At 39.2% G+C, this 12,568-nt stretch overlaps 1 protein-coding gene across 1 annotated transcript in view; it reads left to right on the top strand.

Annotated features, from left to right (window-relative positions):
• The window catches only part of unc13d (unc-13 homolog D (C. elegans)), a 35,972-nt gene that overhangs the window by 21,923 nt on the left and 1,481 nt on the right, over nt 1–12,568 (top strand). Inside the window, exons 15-33 of the mRNA XM_038299297.1 lie at nt 1,082–1,199; nt 1,501–1,622; nt 1,706–1,796; nt 1,882–1,938; nt 2,427–2,524; nt 2,681–2,732; nt 2,829–2,959; nt 3,744–3,861; nt 4,038–4,190; nt 4,274–4,369; nt 4,447–4,653; nt 5,463–5,537; nt 5,643–5,722; nt 5,808–5,922; nt 10,055–10,126; nt 10,977–11,060; nt 11,155–11,275; nt 11,753–11,876; nt 12,025–12,242. Of these exons, the coding sequence (XP_038155225.1) occupies nt 1,082–1,199; nt 1,501–1,622; nt 1,706–1,796; nt 1,882–1,938; nt 2,427–2,524; nt 2,681–2,732; nt 2,829–2,959; nt 3,744–3,861; nt 4,038–4,190; nt 4,274–4,369; nt 4,447–4,653; nt 5,463–5,537; nt 5,643–5,722; nt 5,808–5,922; nt 10,055–10,126; nt 10,977–11,060; nt 11,155–11,275; nt 11,753–11,876; nt 12,025–12,242 (2,132 nt within the window). The remainder of the gene's footprint in view (nt 1–1,081; nt 1,200–1,500; nt 1,623–1,705; nt 1,797–1,881; nt 1,939–2,426; nt 2,525–2,680; nt 2,733–2,828; nt 2,960–3,743; nt 3,862–4,037; nt 4,191–4,273; nt 4,370–4,446; nt 4,654–5,462; nt 5,538–5,642; nt 5,723–5,807; nt 5,923–10,054; nt 10,127–10,976; nt 11,061–11,154; nt 11,276–11,752; nt 11,877–12,024; nt 12,243–12,568) is intronic.

The raw sequence follows: 12,568 nt of genomic DNA, 5'->3' as shown, positions 1-12,568 counted from the left end.
CAGCAAAAACGCACGTGCTGTGATCAGTGGGTAAAAACTAGTTTGAATCTATTTTGAAGTGAGAAAGTCCACCTGAAAACATCATTAGTGCAGTCAGTTCATCTAGATTACCATCCTGGCTTCAAATATTATTTCTGTCAGAGCTGCCCAGACCCTCGTACACAGGCGGTGCTCTGTTACTAGGAATCCCATTCAAAACTTCACTTGTTCGCTGCTGCTGTTCTATAAAAGTATGTTTTAAGATAATTTGAGGCTGATTTAATACGTCATTTAAAAAAAAAGTCCAATGTTGGGAGGACCGTGGCAACCAGCGGACCTCCGAGGCTAACCTTAGCCAGGCCTAACATTAGCCTGTCTGCAGCAGCCCTCTCTCTGCATATCCGTGTGTGAAGTACCTCTGGCTCTGATGGCTAGTTTTTAGTTTTATTTGGCAAAATATTCATTTGATTTGTGTTTATCTTACTTTGTTAATTATTATCCCCCCACTAAATAGCAAAGTAAGATTTATTATTATCTAGAGACTATTAATAACAGTAGGTGAAATGCAACTCCAGACGAGCTCAGCATATGGTGACGTCACGAGTACGCTTCTGTTCCAATTTACTCATATTTATGCTGCATGCTCACATTCTCCATGCTTTCCTGTGTTCTTCTCAAGATCATACTTGGCGAGGACACAAGCCCCTACTCGCATTCTTGTGAATTGTGAAACAGCCTTTCTGTTTTAGCTGCGTCAGATGATGGGAATCCCTCCGTGTTCTGAAAAGCCGTTAGCTTGCCTCCCACGTGGAAATTTCTCCCTGATTCTTCATCTAACACACTGACTACTCATAAGTACCCCTCGAAACCACACTTGGTGGGGAGGATTAAAAAGAATGCACCATGCAGCTGTGGACCATACACTTATTTATAGGTAGATTTTAGATACCACACCACAATTCTTTCACCAACATATCTTTATAAAAGAACTTTCGACAACACTGTCGACCACATAGCTTAGTTGACATAACAATATATATGAGCTTTCTGTCATCTCTCTGTTCTAAACAAGTGTTATTGTGATTGTGTTTACCGCTGCCAGGAAGTGGGTGGCTTACAGTAAACTGTACCAGAGCTTAGAGGTGGACTCGTCTGTGCTGTTCCAGCAGCTCACCAGCATAGAGTACCACTGGCATCAGCAGGAGCTGCCCTACCAGCAGGTATACACCCACGACTAACCGCCAGGGACCAAACAATATGACTTGGTGGTTACATTTGAACTCATCTGACATTTGAATGCATTTCAGAGACACATAATATCTCAATTACCTGGACTCAGTTTCTCCCTTTTCAAGACACAAATTAAAACCCGATGGTGTGAACAACATTTAAATCAATTGAAGCTGATTTGAAACTATCTGCATGAGTAACTTTTGTTTTCTGTGAAAACTTAGATTAAACTAGAAGTTAAGATTTCAGCACGGATGGTTATTGTGTAAAGTGTTGGTTTTTTGTTAATAGAAACAGGAACTTGGAGACTCTTTACATGGTTTCCTGCAGTACGGACTCTGTTTGGTTTCCAAATACAGAGACATCTTCCCCCCTACTCCCAGTGCGACTCCAAAATTACACACATTACTAAGGTAATGGTCAGAAAATAAACAGAGGTGCTTCAATTATGAGTAGTTATTTTATAATATGCTTTTTTTTCATGTCATTAATCCAGGATCTTGGTCCAGATCTGTAAGACTCAGGCTTTTCAGAAACTGAATCCAGCCCACTTTGAGCTTCATGATGGTGTCTATGATGCCATCCAGGTGAGCCATCTTTGAAATTATAATTGTAGATTACCATTCTCCTTTTATGTAAACACATCATCTTGAAATATAACTTTTATATCAGACAGGAACCGAGGAGTGGTTTACAATCAAAAAGGGCTTGCACCAGCCAATGACTAAGGTAGAGTCACAATGATTTACAAAGATTAATTGATAAAGATCATAATCACAATGATTTTATCAGCACTATTTTTATGTATTTATGTTGTAATACAGCCTTGTATGATAAGTATAACCATTCTATGCAAGTAGATAGGATGATAATTTTTACTTATATTCAGTTTTTAGTTTTTCACATATATTGTATTTTTTAAGTATTCACCCCCCTAGATGTTTCCACATTTCATGGTTTAAAACCATAATCTCCATATCACAGAACCTCTACTCAATGTTCTGTGATAAACCAACACAAATTAATCCCAACTGAGAGGAAGAGGTGAAATAACACTCTCCTTTTTTGCAAATAAAATGTTTTCCTTTACAATGTATTTTATTCTGATTAATAATAGCATGCTTGTGTCTATGGAGTCCAATTTATGCTACCCCTAATGTAATCAGAGACACTAGGGTGGGGATGTGATTTAATTGGATGATTCTGCTGCAATACAGGACCTGACAGAGATCGGGAGCGCCCTCTCTAGGCTTATTGCAGAAGTACAGGACGACATAAAACACAACAAGGATGTGTGGAACAGAGTTTTTGTCAGGTAAAACCAGCAACGGAACATTTCCTGCCAAAGTAGCCTTTTATAAAAACACAGGGACTTTTACCCCCATAAACCACATAGACTCCTGTACTTGTATTCTGTGATTAAGCCCGATATGAGTAAAGTGTTTAATTTAATCTGTTATCCTCTCTGTAGTGCTGTGCAGGTCGATGTTTTCACTGTTGTCTATCAGAAATTTGACACCCTGGTAAGTTGCTACTGATAGGTTCATGACCTTCAACATGAAATCCCTCTTTATTAATCACCTCTTATTGATGTTTTTTTTGTTTATTGCTCTCCATAGATTGCAAAGGAAGTGAAAGAAACCTTAGCCATTATGGAGGGCCAAATGGAGCTGAACCTCGCCAAAAGCCTGTTCCCAGTCTATCTGAGCTTGCAGGCCATCCACAAAGACAAGGCCTTCCTGCAGAAAAGGTCCGAAATTGTTGCAGCCTGTTTTTAATATGTTGTATTTATTTATTTTTTATCTAACCTACCAGCCGCTGTTAGATTCATTTTTTTTTTTTTTTTTTTGGCTTATTAATGCTTAGTCTTAGTGATCATTAAGCACGCTTCAGTAAAACAACTATTTACAGTACCTTGCAGAAATACTCTGATCTATAATTAACTCATGCACATTTTGTTATCCACAAACTATGGTACTTTTTTTGTCTGTATTATTGTTTATTTATGTTTTTTTGCAAATATGAAATCTGTTAGCACACATTGTTGAATGGTCAGTTGATGGCCAGCCTCTCAGTTGGTTGCAGTGGATACAGGGAAATACGGAAGACCTGAAAGGCAACTGGGACAAAAAAAACTGATTTTTTTTTTCTTTTTCTTTTGAGTTGTGTTAGTGGTGAACAAAAAAAGACTTAGAAATCTAAACAAAGATTCATTTTTTCTTTCAGCAGTATTTTGTTTGTATGTTTAATTTTAATTTAAATTTTTTCTCACTTGCCTTTCAGGGCTTCCGTAGTATCAGAGTATAGGGGAAGGAAAAAAAGAAACATAAAACAGATTTTTACTCTTAGTTTATTACTAGGGGCTTTTTAGTTTTTTTTAGGAATGATGCTATTATGGTGGCTATAGCTCGATAAATACAATAAGTTAAAACAAAATACATTGATACCAATAAAATGGAATGCTGTCAGCAGAATGCACAGAAAACACTTTTAACATGTGATGTGAAAGGTGAAGAACCTGCTTGTATTTTCAGGGGCTTACTCCAGCTGACAGACTTTCATGAGGGTTTCAGGGATGCTCTGCCATACTGGCTCAACCAGGCGTTCACCACCACTCAGGACCGGGTGGAGAGGGCTGTGCAGGTGGACCAGGTAACACGTCCATGTCTTCCTAGAGTAGCTTCATATTTTAAAGGAGGGCCTTACTCAGGATGCCATTCATGCAAAAACCGCCACTGTTTCCAACTGTAGCAATAGAATCCAATAGTGGCCTCCATGTTTTAGCCAAACCCCACAAAGCTCTAAAACTAAAGCCATTGTCCACTCAGCTCCAGCCGCTGCAAACTGGTGTCGTCCCCATAAAGCACAGCTCCTCTGCTGTAGACCTGGTAGCGTGTATCCAGCCGATCTGCCAGCTGTGGGAGCAGCTGTCTTGGCCTGATCCTGAAGAGGCCTTCATGCTCATGGTGAAACTCACCGAGGTACAGACTGCATCTCCTAACACGACTTTGTTCTTCTACTGGGTCGATTGCTACAACTAAAGAGCAACTGTTTATGTTTTCAGGATGTGTGTAAGATTGTAGTGAACTACTGTCATCTCCTGAAGGAGAGGGTCCGGGTTCTGTCTGAGAACTCGGACCACAGCAGTGCCATCAACATGGTAGGCACATGCTCACTTAGAAACCTATCCTGCCAAGTTTCATGTTTCTGAGTTGTTGTTTTTTCTCTTGTTCACAGCTGTGTGTTGTAGTGAACGACCTGGAGCACTTACGCTTGGTCCTGACCCGGCTTCCTACTCAGCTCAACTGGGAGGGGCTTCGGGTTCGCACTCAGAGCGTCATCGGCCAAAGCCAGTTTGAAAACACTCTGCATTCGCAGCTGCAGCAGGCCAAGAGCATCCTCTGCAAAGAGATTCGTTCAGCACTGGACACACTTGGAAAACAGGTATAACAAAAGTATTCATACCCCTTGAACTTAAAGCCAACTTACAAACACCAACTTCTGCGTCATTTGGGGGGTATTTTTTAAAATAAACCAACAAAAAGCTGTTGGTACCTTTGAAGTCAAAGGAAAACTGCCCAGGTTTAGCAGAAGCCAATTATTTGCCGTATCCTCCTAAAATCTGTTTGCGCTTCATCCTGATTGAACCTTATCCCAAGACAGCAAGGTAGTGGCAGCGTCATGCTGTAGGGTAATCATTTTTAAGTTGTTACAGGGTCCCCACTTGATGAAGGTCAAAGATGTCACCCTGAGCATTTTGTTTCTAAGGTGATGCAAGGTGTTGGCAGCATCATGCTGTGGAGGTATTTTTCTTCAGCTATTAAAGAGAATCCTAAGGTTCTGAGTTTGAGCTCCACTCCCACTGACTGCCACTCTGGGTCCCTGAGCAAAGACCCTTAACCCCACACTGCTCCCCAATGGGATGGGTTAAATGCAGAGAGTTAATTTTTATTGCTCTGTACCTGTGACAGTGTAATGATAATAAAAGCTGAAAAAATCTGTTTACTGTTTAAGATTTTATTGTGGCAGAGATTCAACTTGCAGCACGGTGAGTTAAGATGGTCTAGTCAAAGTCCAGTTTAATAAAATATTGACTTCAAAGGGTTGAATACAAACATAGTTTGTGGTTTAATTAGTAAAAACGTGAAAACTAAGAGGGGTGCCAATACTTTTGCAGACAAGCTGGCTTGTTTTTATCCTTTGTTTCTTGAAATGTTGAAAACATGTTGATAAAGTTCTGTGTTTGATCTCAGCTGAACACAGACATTGAGACTCTGGTCAGAAGCATGTCGACCAGGCGGAGGATTCCCTCCAAGTCTACAGAGGATGTGAGTGTTCCTCATGACCTCACTTTGCTTATCTTATCTAACGCTAACCCTGGATGCAAACAGCTTCTGTTCTCCCTTCATCATCCCTCTCTGCTCTGCTTTCAGGCTGCAGCCCCTCTGATGCGCTACCTTGAACAGGAGCTTCAATACATGAATGAAAACCTGGTTCAAGAGAACTTTAACAGGTGCTCCTCACTGCCAAATGAGAAAAATCTCTTCTATTGCTTTAAATATTAAATGATGCCTCATTTTTATTTTCTTTCTGACCAGCCTTCTGACTCCGTTGTGGCAAAACTCAGTGAAAATCCTCTATCAGGTTGCTACCCAGCATTCACAGCAAGAAGGACTCATGGTGTTCTGCCAGAGGCTTCTCTATACGCTGCAGGTTGGTCCACTCGTCCGACTGTATCTCATTTAAGGTTTTAAGGTAACAAATGACTAAATTCCTGTTAGCCATGTTTTATATTTAGACTTAGATTTAGACTTAGACCATTTTTAATGTCATTTTGTAAACACTGAGTGTATACAAAATGACATTTCGTCTTGTACTGTTTTCAGAACGTTTCCATTCCATAAAGTGCAGTAGTAATCAAATGTAAACAGTGCGGGAGAAAAAACATGTTACAAAAAAGGCTTTGATATGGAAGTTCAGAGCATTATTACAATAATATAAAGATACAGCAGATTTTAGGAGCGCTGTCCAAGACTGTCGTGTCTGTTTTTTTGCTGGAAGGTAAACAGAACATATCAGCATACAGGTTAGCATGAACAGAGTGGGGGTGGGCATTTTTTATATCTTTTATCCCGTGGGCACTAAGGGGCCCTCAGGGGCCTGATGGGGTGCCCACAGCATCTTCTGAAAACAGCACAACTCACCAGTGTGCTCAGATGAACTTTTTTATTGAGTCTGTTTCCCTTGTTCTTTAATAATTTATTGAGCATTTCCTCATTTTAATCACACAGAGTATTTAAACATTTATAGATTTCAAAATGGCAATATCATAAAGAAAATAAGGAGTTAAAATAACAATAAATATATGATTATTATGTATGAAGAATAAGTTAACGCTGATCCTTCCTTCCTTCCTTCCTTCCTTCCTTCCTTCCTTCCTTCCCAATAAAAGTAAGGTGACCCCTGTTTTATCCTTATCATAAGTTTCTAGTCATGATAAAAATTTTGGATTTATCATCTAAACAAAACTTAGAATAAGTGATGACAAAGATGTAAAAAAAAAATGGGTGAATGATTTTTATTTGGAATAATTTTCTAATTAAATTTTTTTATTTATTTAACTTTTTAATTTTTAAATCTGCAGCTCTCCCTGCTTCTCTCTGCGCTCTGTTTAAAAAGATTTATGAACATCTTTACTAATATAATGATGCCAGAAACAACATTTCAAGATATGTAGAAGCTCTGCAGCCTGAGTCTGCCTGTTCAATAAGAAAACATTTTAACCTGTAACTGGGAGTCATGGTCATCTGAGAAGCCCAGCTGTTTTAACTAATAAAGAAGAACAAACTATGTTTTCTCAAGCTTCTTGCGTTATAATACTAACTTGTTTAAACTTACAATCTGTTGCCATTTATAGCTGGAAAAGCTCCGTATGTCTAACGAACAGATTTTTCTTATTTTTTTAATCATCCCGCCTCCTAACCAGGGCCGTGCATAGACCACTAAAGGGGCAGGTGCTCAAAAAAAAAAGGGCACATCTTATCGCATTTTAGGACAGAATATTAACAAAGTCACATAGCTTTCAGAGTTTAATGAACAATGATAAATGACAAAATTGTGAGACATACAATCAAAGCTAAGGGAAACACAAGAACAACAGCCTAATGTCTGTATGATAAAAATACTGAATCGATAGATAAGAACAGCTTTTCCTCACCTGGCTGTCTCCTTCCGCTCAGTGGTTCTTCAGAGAAAGGCGCGCCGCGTCCTATACTTTCCTCCGTTTAAACCGCTACTCTTTGCTAAAGTAGAGAAATTATACAACGTTCAAAGTTTTCCGTTGTCTGACAAGTAGGAAGCCTACTCCAGTATTTTCACCAAAAATTATGTTTTTTAATTCACAAAAAAACTGTTCTGTAATCATTACAGAACAGTTTTTTGTGAATTAAAAAACATAATTTTCAATGTAAAAGACTAAAAGCACAGAGCAAACAGTGTTTTAGATCAAACAATACTGCATCATCCATGGGGCTCATTTGGTTTCAATTACATCTCTATTCAGGTTGACATTGGAGAGGCGGTGCAGACTGAAGACATAGCCATCCGTCCGATCATGGTTGATCTTGCTTAGGGCCAAATGAGCAGCGGCCACAGTGTAATGTGGAATATTCGCTACCTTTAGCTCCACAGTTAGCCGCCTTATCTGACTGTGCGAGAGGCAAGTGCGTCGTCACCGGCAAAAGGTCAAAGGTAACAATGTGACCGGAGGGCTTATTGTATTGTTTTTGTAGCACCAGTATCACACCACTAACTGCGCCACTGGACCAGTTCTAGGCTCTAAGGAGTGGGGAGCAAAATAATAGCACCAGAGACCGCTGCTTAAGTGAAAATGGCCGGCAATTTAATGAATGCAAAACACACATAAAATACAATACATGAAACCAAAAATACTCTGCGGATTCTTAATAATGAGGTAAGTATAAATGGGGAGGAAAAGGGAGAAGGAAAAAAAAGAATATATCACTCTTTCGTTCACCTAGGTTATTTTAATTAGACTAATTTGGATTAATTAGACCACTATCTTTTTCATAGGTTGCACCTATTTTAAGATTTAAATTTTTCCTGAGTTAACTCTTTTCCTTTCTTTTACAGGTTGCAAAATACCTTCAACACAGTTAAATCAAGTGGACCACAATTACTCAAATCACATTCAGAAATTAAACATATGAAAATCAAAGTATGGCACTTTAAATTCAAGTTCAAGTCCAAATGTAAATATCAGTTCGACGAAAAGAATCAGTTTGATTCAGTCCAAAAAAAAATTAATAATTCAATCAGTCTCCAGTTATTTTTTAGTTCAGTTCAACCTAGTTTCTGATATCCCTACCGCTCTGGCAGGGGATTACCACACGCGGGAAAGTCCCTCCCTCAATGGACAAGATGAATTGAAGTTCTAGGTCTGGCTCGCCATCTTGAATCCCGTCTGTGAATGTGCACGCCGCACATGGCAGTGAGAGGGGGTGTGCGGGAGTTGCGGTCTCCGTCGGCTCGGTAACCGCACCGGAGCCAGTGTGAGCAAGGGGTAATCCTCGCTCCGACCAAGCTTCCAATCCAAACAAAAAACCTGACCTGTGTAACAGGCCAAAAACACAATAAAACTCTTTTTAAATACTCAAAATATGCAAATAAATTCTTCTTCATAAACTTCATATATTAACTGAATAACAGTTAATAACTCTCCACCAACAGAAAAATTACAACACAATGAAAATACAGAAAAATAAACACAAAACTCACTAAACCGATAAGGCTTAGTTCTCATAAAATCCTCGTCAGTTCCCGACCAGGTAAATTATGTTTTGTTTACTAAAATATTAACTTTTAACTGTTAATTAATCACCGCTCTTTTTTTTCTCCGATTCCTCCTCTGCTCTCTCCTTCGGGTCTGCGTACTGCAGCGTCACCCAGACACTGCACCTGTAACGCTGGTTTCTTAAAGGGACAGCGACGTTATTTTCTGTCTACAGACTTTTAACCAACTACTTATCCCTATTTATGTTAGATCCCTATTTATGCTAGATTTTAACATGGGTTACATTTTTCTTGCCAAAAAAAAGATAATAATAATAATTTCAGTACATGTGTCAAATAAAAAAAAAATTAAGATAAAAAAAAAAAAAAAAAAAAAAAGGACCAAAAGGGCACATTGGGATCATGGAACAAAAGGGGCAGGTGCTCAAGCCCCCTTAGCCCCCCCCTCTGCACGTCCCTGCTCCTAACGTATACCTAAACATACATCAAAGCAGCTGCTGGTTAATATTCACTGAGTGCTGCTGCGTCTCTTCTCCAAATGCAAATCAAATGTCTCCAAGCAACAGATCCGATGATGTTACACCGAGAGGCGGGACACGGGAGCAGCAGGAGAGAGGAAAAAAGAAACACTGTCTGAGAACACTATGAACCCAGTTAGCTGCACCCAACCTCTGTTACCTTTGGCTAAAGTAAATGAGTGGAAAGTGGGAAAATAGTAGAGATTATTGGTAGGGACATGTCCACACCAGTCCATCAGAAAGTTACACCTGTACATATAGGTATGGAGGAGAACTCTAGGAGAACTTTCTGCACAGAGCCTTGTTCGTTGGGATGAATCAGAGTAAAGGAGCAAAATAAGATCTGGATCAGTGTCTGACCTCAATTATGCCGTTCTTTAAGAATGGTCAAAACTCCTCTTTAACACACTGATAAACCTTCTTGGTAGCCTAAAGATTGGTCCTAGTGACAGACTGGAGCAGTTTGTGTTTAAGCTTTAACCTCTAGAACCTATTGTGATGTGCTCTGTTTTTAGTGCCTGGAACAGTGTTTCCATGCAGAGGGTAACGGACTTCCTGAGAAGACTCTACACTCTGATGAATATAAGGTGAGAATGTGGACACCAACAACTGATGTCTCCTGTATTACATCATGAAATCATCTTTTCAGACGAACGTCTACATATAGCAATGAACAGGCTGTCAAAAGGGGATTTTTCCTCTCCACTGTCACTACAAGCCTTCAGATTGCCTTCCAGTCAATGAGTCTGGATCTAGAAATAAGTAAATATTTCTCAAATTAAGTGCATTTGCCCTTAATTTGAGCAGGTATATGAGATGACTTGCCAATGGAATGAGTATTTTTACTCTTAAAATGAGATATCTAACTAAAATGCACTTGAAATCAGACAATGAAATTGCCTTTTCTTATTTTAAGTGTAAATTGTTCCATTGGCAAAAAGTCTCTTTTACCTTCTCAATTCAAGAACAAATGCACTTATTTAAAAGAAAAAATGACTTATCTAGATTTTGATTTTGTCCAGTCCAACTGGTTCACAGGAAAAACTGAAAATAAGTAAACATTTCTTAAATTAAGTGTATTTACCCTTCATTTAAGTAGATAAATGAGAAGTTTGCAATGGAATGAGTATTTTTACTCTTAAAAGGGTATCTAGATAATATGCACTTGAAACAAGACAATGCAAATGTTTTAATTTTAATTTTAAGTGTAAATAGTTTTATTTCAATTGGCAAAATGTTTCTTTTATCACCTCGATTTCGATTTCGATTTCTGCCAGTGTTTTCCTTAGATAGAAAACTTTGAATAAATCTGACTGTATGATCTGGTTGAACTGTAAAGTGCCTTGAAATGACATGTGTTTTGAATTGGCGCTATATGAATAAGCTGAATGGAACTGAACTTACATCCCGTTCTCTAATTTCCTTCAACTTGGACAGACTCTGAAGGCGCACCTCACTCACCACTCGCTGACCAGCCACCAGCTTATAGAGAGGTTCTTTAAAAGGAAAATATTGGAGCAGGTGAGGGTATAGACAGTATGCTGGGTGTTCCTTAGAACTACTGGGAGAGGCTGTCTTGATTCTTTGGTTTTGTTCGGTCTTGGCTGTATTACAGAGCCAGTACAATGGGGAAAAATATGGAGCAGTCACCCTCCTCACAACCTACAGAAGATCTGACCAAAGGCTGCGCGTCGATGTGCTGAATGCAGTCAGCCTCTTACCAATGGACTCTAACGGTAAACCAGAACAATCCCAGCTACTCAGTGGCTTCCAATCACTTCAGACTGATTCACATTTTCCTATATATATTTATGCATTAATTTCTTTATGTGTATAATAGATCAACCAACACAAAGTCAAAGATAATTGTTATAGTGGAAGTAAATGCTTTTAAAAACATGTCTTTCAAATGAAACTTGATGTGTTTCTAATTGTATTCAGGATAATCTACAGTAGTCTTCTTCCTGCTGGATGGTGAACTCAAATCTTTTTTGCCCTCCAACCATTTGTTTTCAAGAATTTCCCCATGTTTAGCTCTATTTAACATCCCATCAGCTTTGACCCACAGCATGAGGATGCCCCCACTATGTTCCACCACAGGTTTCCTGTGTCCTTCGCAATGAAGAGCTCTACTCTGTGTTAATATATGATGGAAATTGAGTTGTTCATAATTGGACCAAATGTGGAGAAGTTAACGTCATGTTTCAATTTAGGGCTCAGTGATCCCTTCGTGCGCCTGTGTCTGGAGCCAAACCACATCTTTCCAGAGATAGAGCCTCGCTGCACCCAGTACAAAAGCTGTGACCTCAATCCCCTTTTTGATGAAACCTTTGAGTTGTGAGTAGCTTCCGCGGCTTTCTCAGTTTTACAGAGTCTTCTACATTAATAAGCTCATTGCTTTAGAGCTAAATGGCAGGGAACGGGTTTCTTCTGCTGTAGCGTACAGGATTTGGGATGAGAAGTTGTTTCTCTTTCTGCATTGCAGCCTGGTTTCACTGGAACAGTGCCAGACTCCAGGAGCTTGTTTGGTCATCACAGTTCTGGACCACGACACCTTGAGGCCGGACGACTTTGAGGGCGAGGCCTTCCTGGCCCTGGAGGACGTACCTGGAGTCTCTGAACAGAAAGAAGAGGACCTCAGCAACCAGGCAGACGCTTCATCTTTACAAATACGGCTGCCGCTCATGCATCCTAAACCTAATGGTAAGACTCACATCAGTAGGAGTAATGCTAAAGAAATGACTGAATACTTTGCTATAGTAGAGCCCAATAAGTCAGATGGATCCACAGAAACTCTATTATGGGTTAAGATAACTGTCAATAAAATTTTATGTCTGAATGTCTAAACTTGTAAAAGAAAATCCAATAATATAGGAATAAATTTCAGATTTGTGTTTGTTCTGTGTTGTCAACTCATTGATAGACGTGACATTAGGTCTACGTCTGTGAGAATACAAGTTAGAAGGTCACAATAATACAAATTCACCAGTAAGATTTGTAAATGAAATTCAAAAGTATGAAGTATTCAA

The sequence above is a fragment of the Cyprinodon tularosa genome, unplaced genomic scaffold (genome assembly GCF_016077235.1).
Source record: "Cyprinodon tularosa strain WSP-4 unplaced genomic scaffold, ASM1607723v1 ctg424, whole genome shotgun sequence".
In the NCBI taxonomy this organism is placed as follows: Eukaryota; Metazoa; Chordata; class Actinopteri; order Cyprinodontiformes; family Cyprinodontidae; genus Cyprinodon; species Cyprinodon tularosa.
Note: the sequence above shows the minus strand (reverse complement) of the source record. Positions and strands in the feature narration are given on the sequence as shown.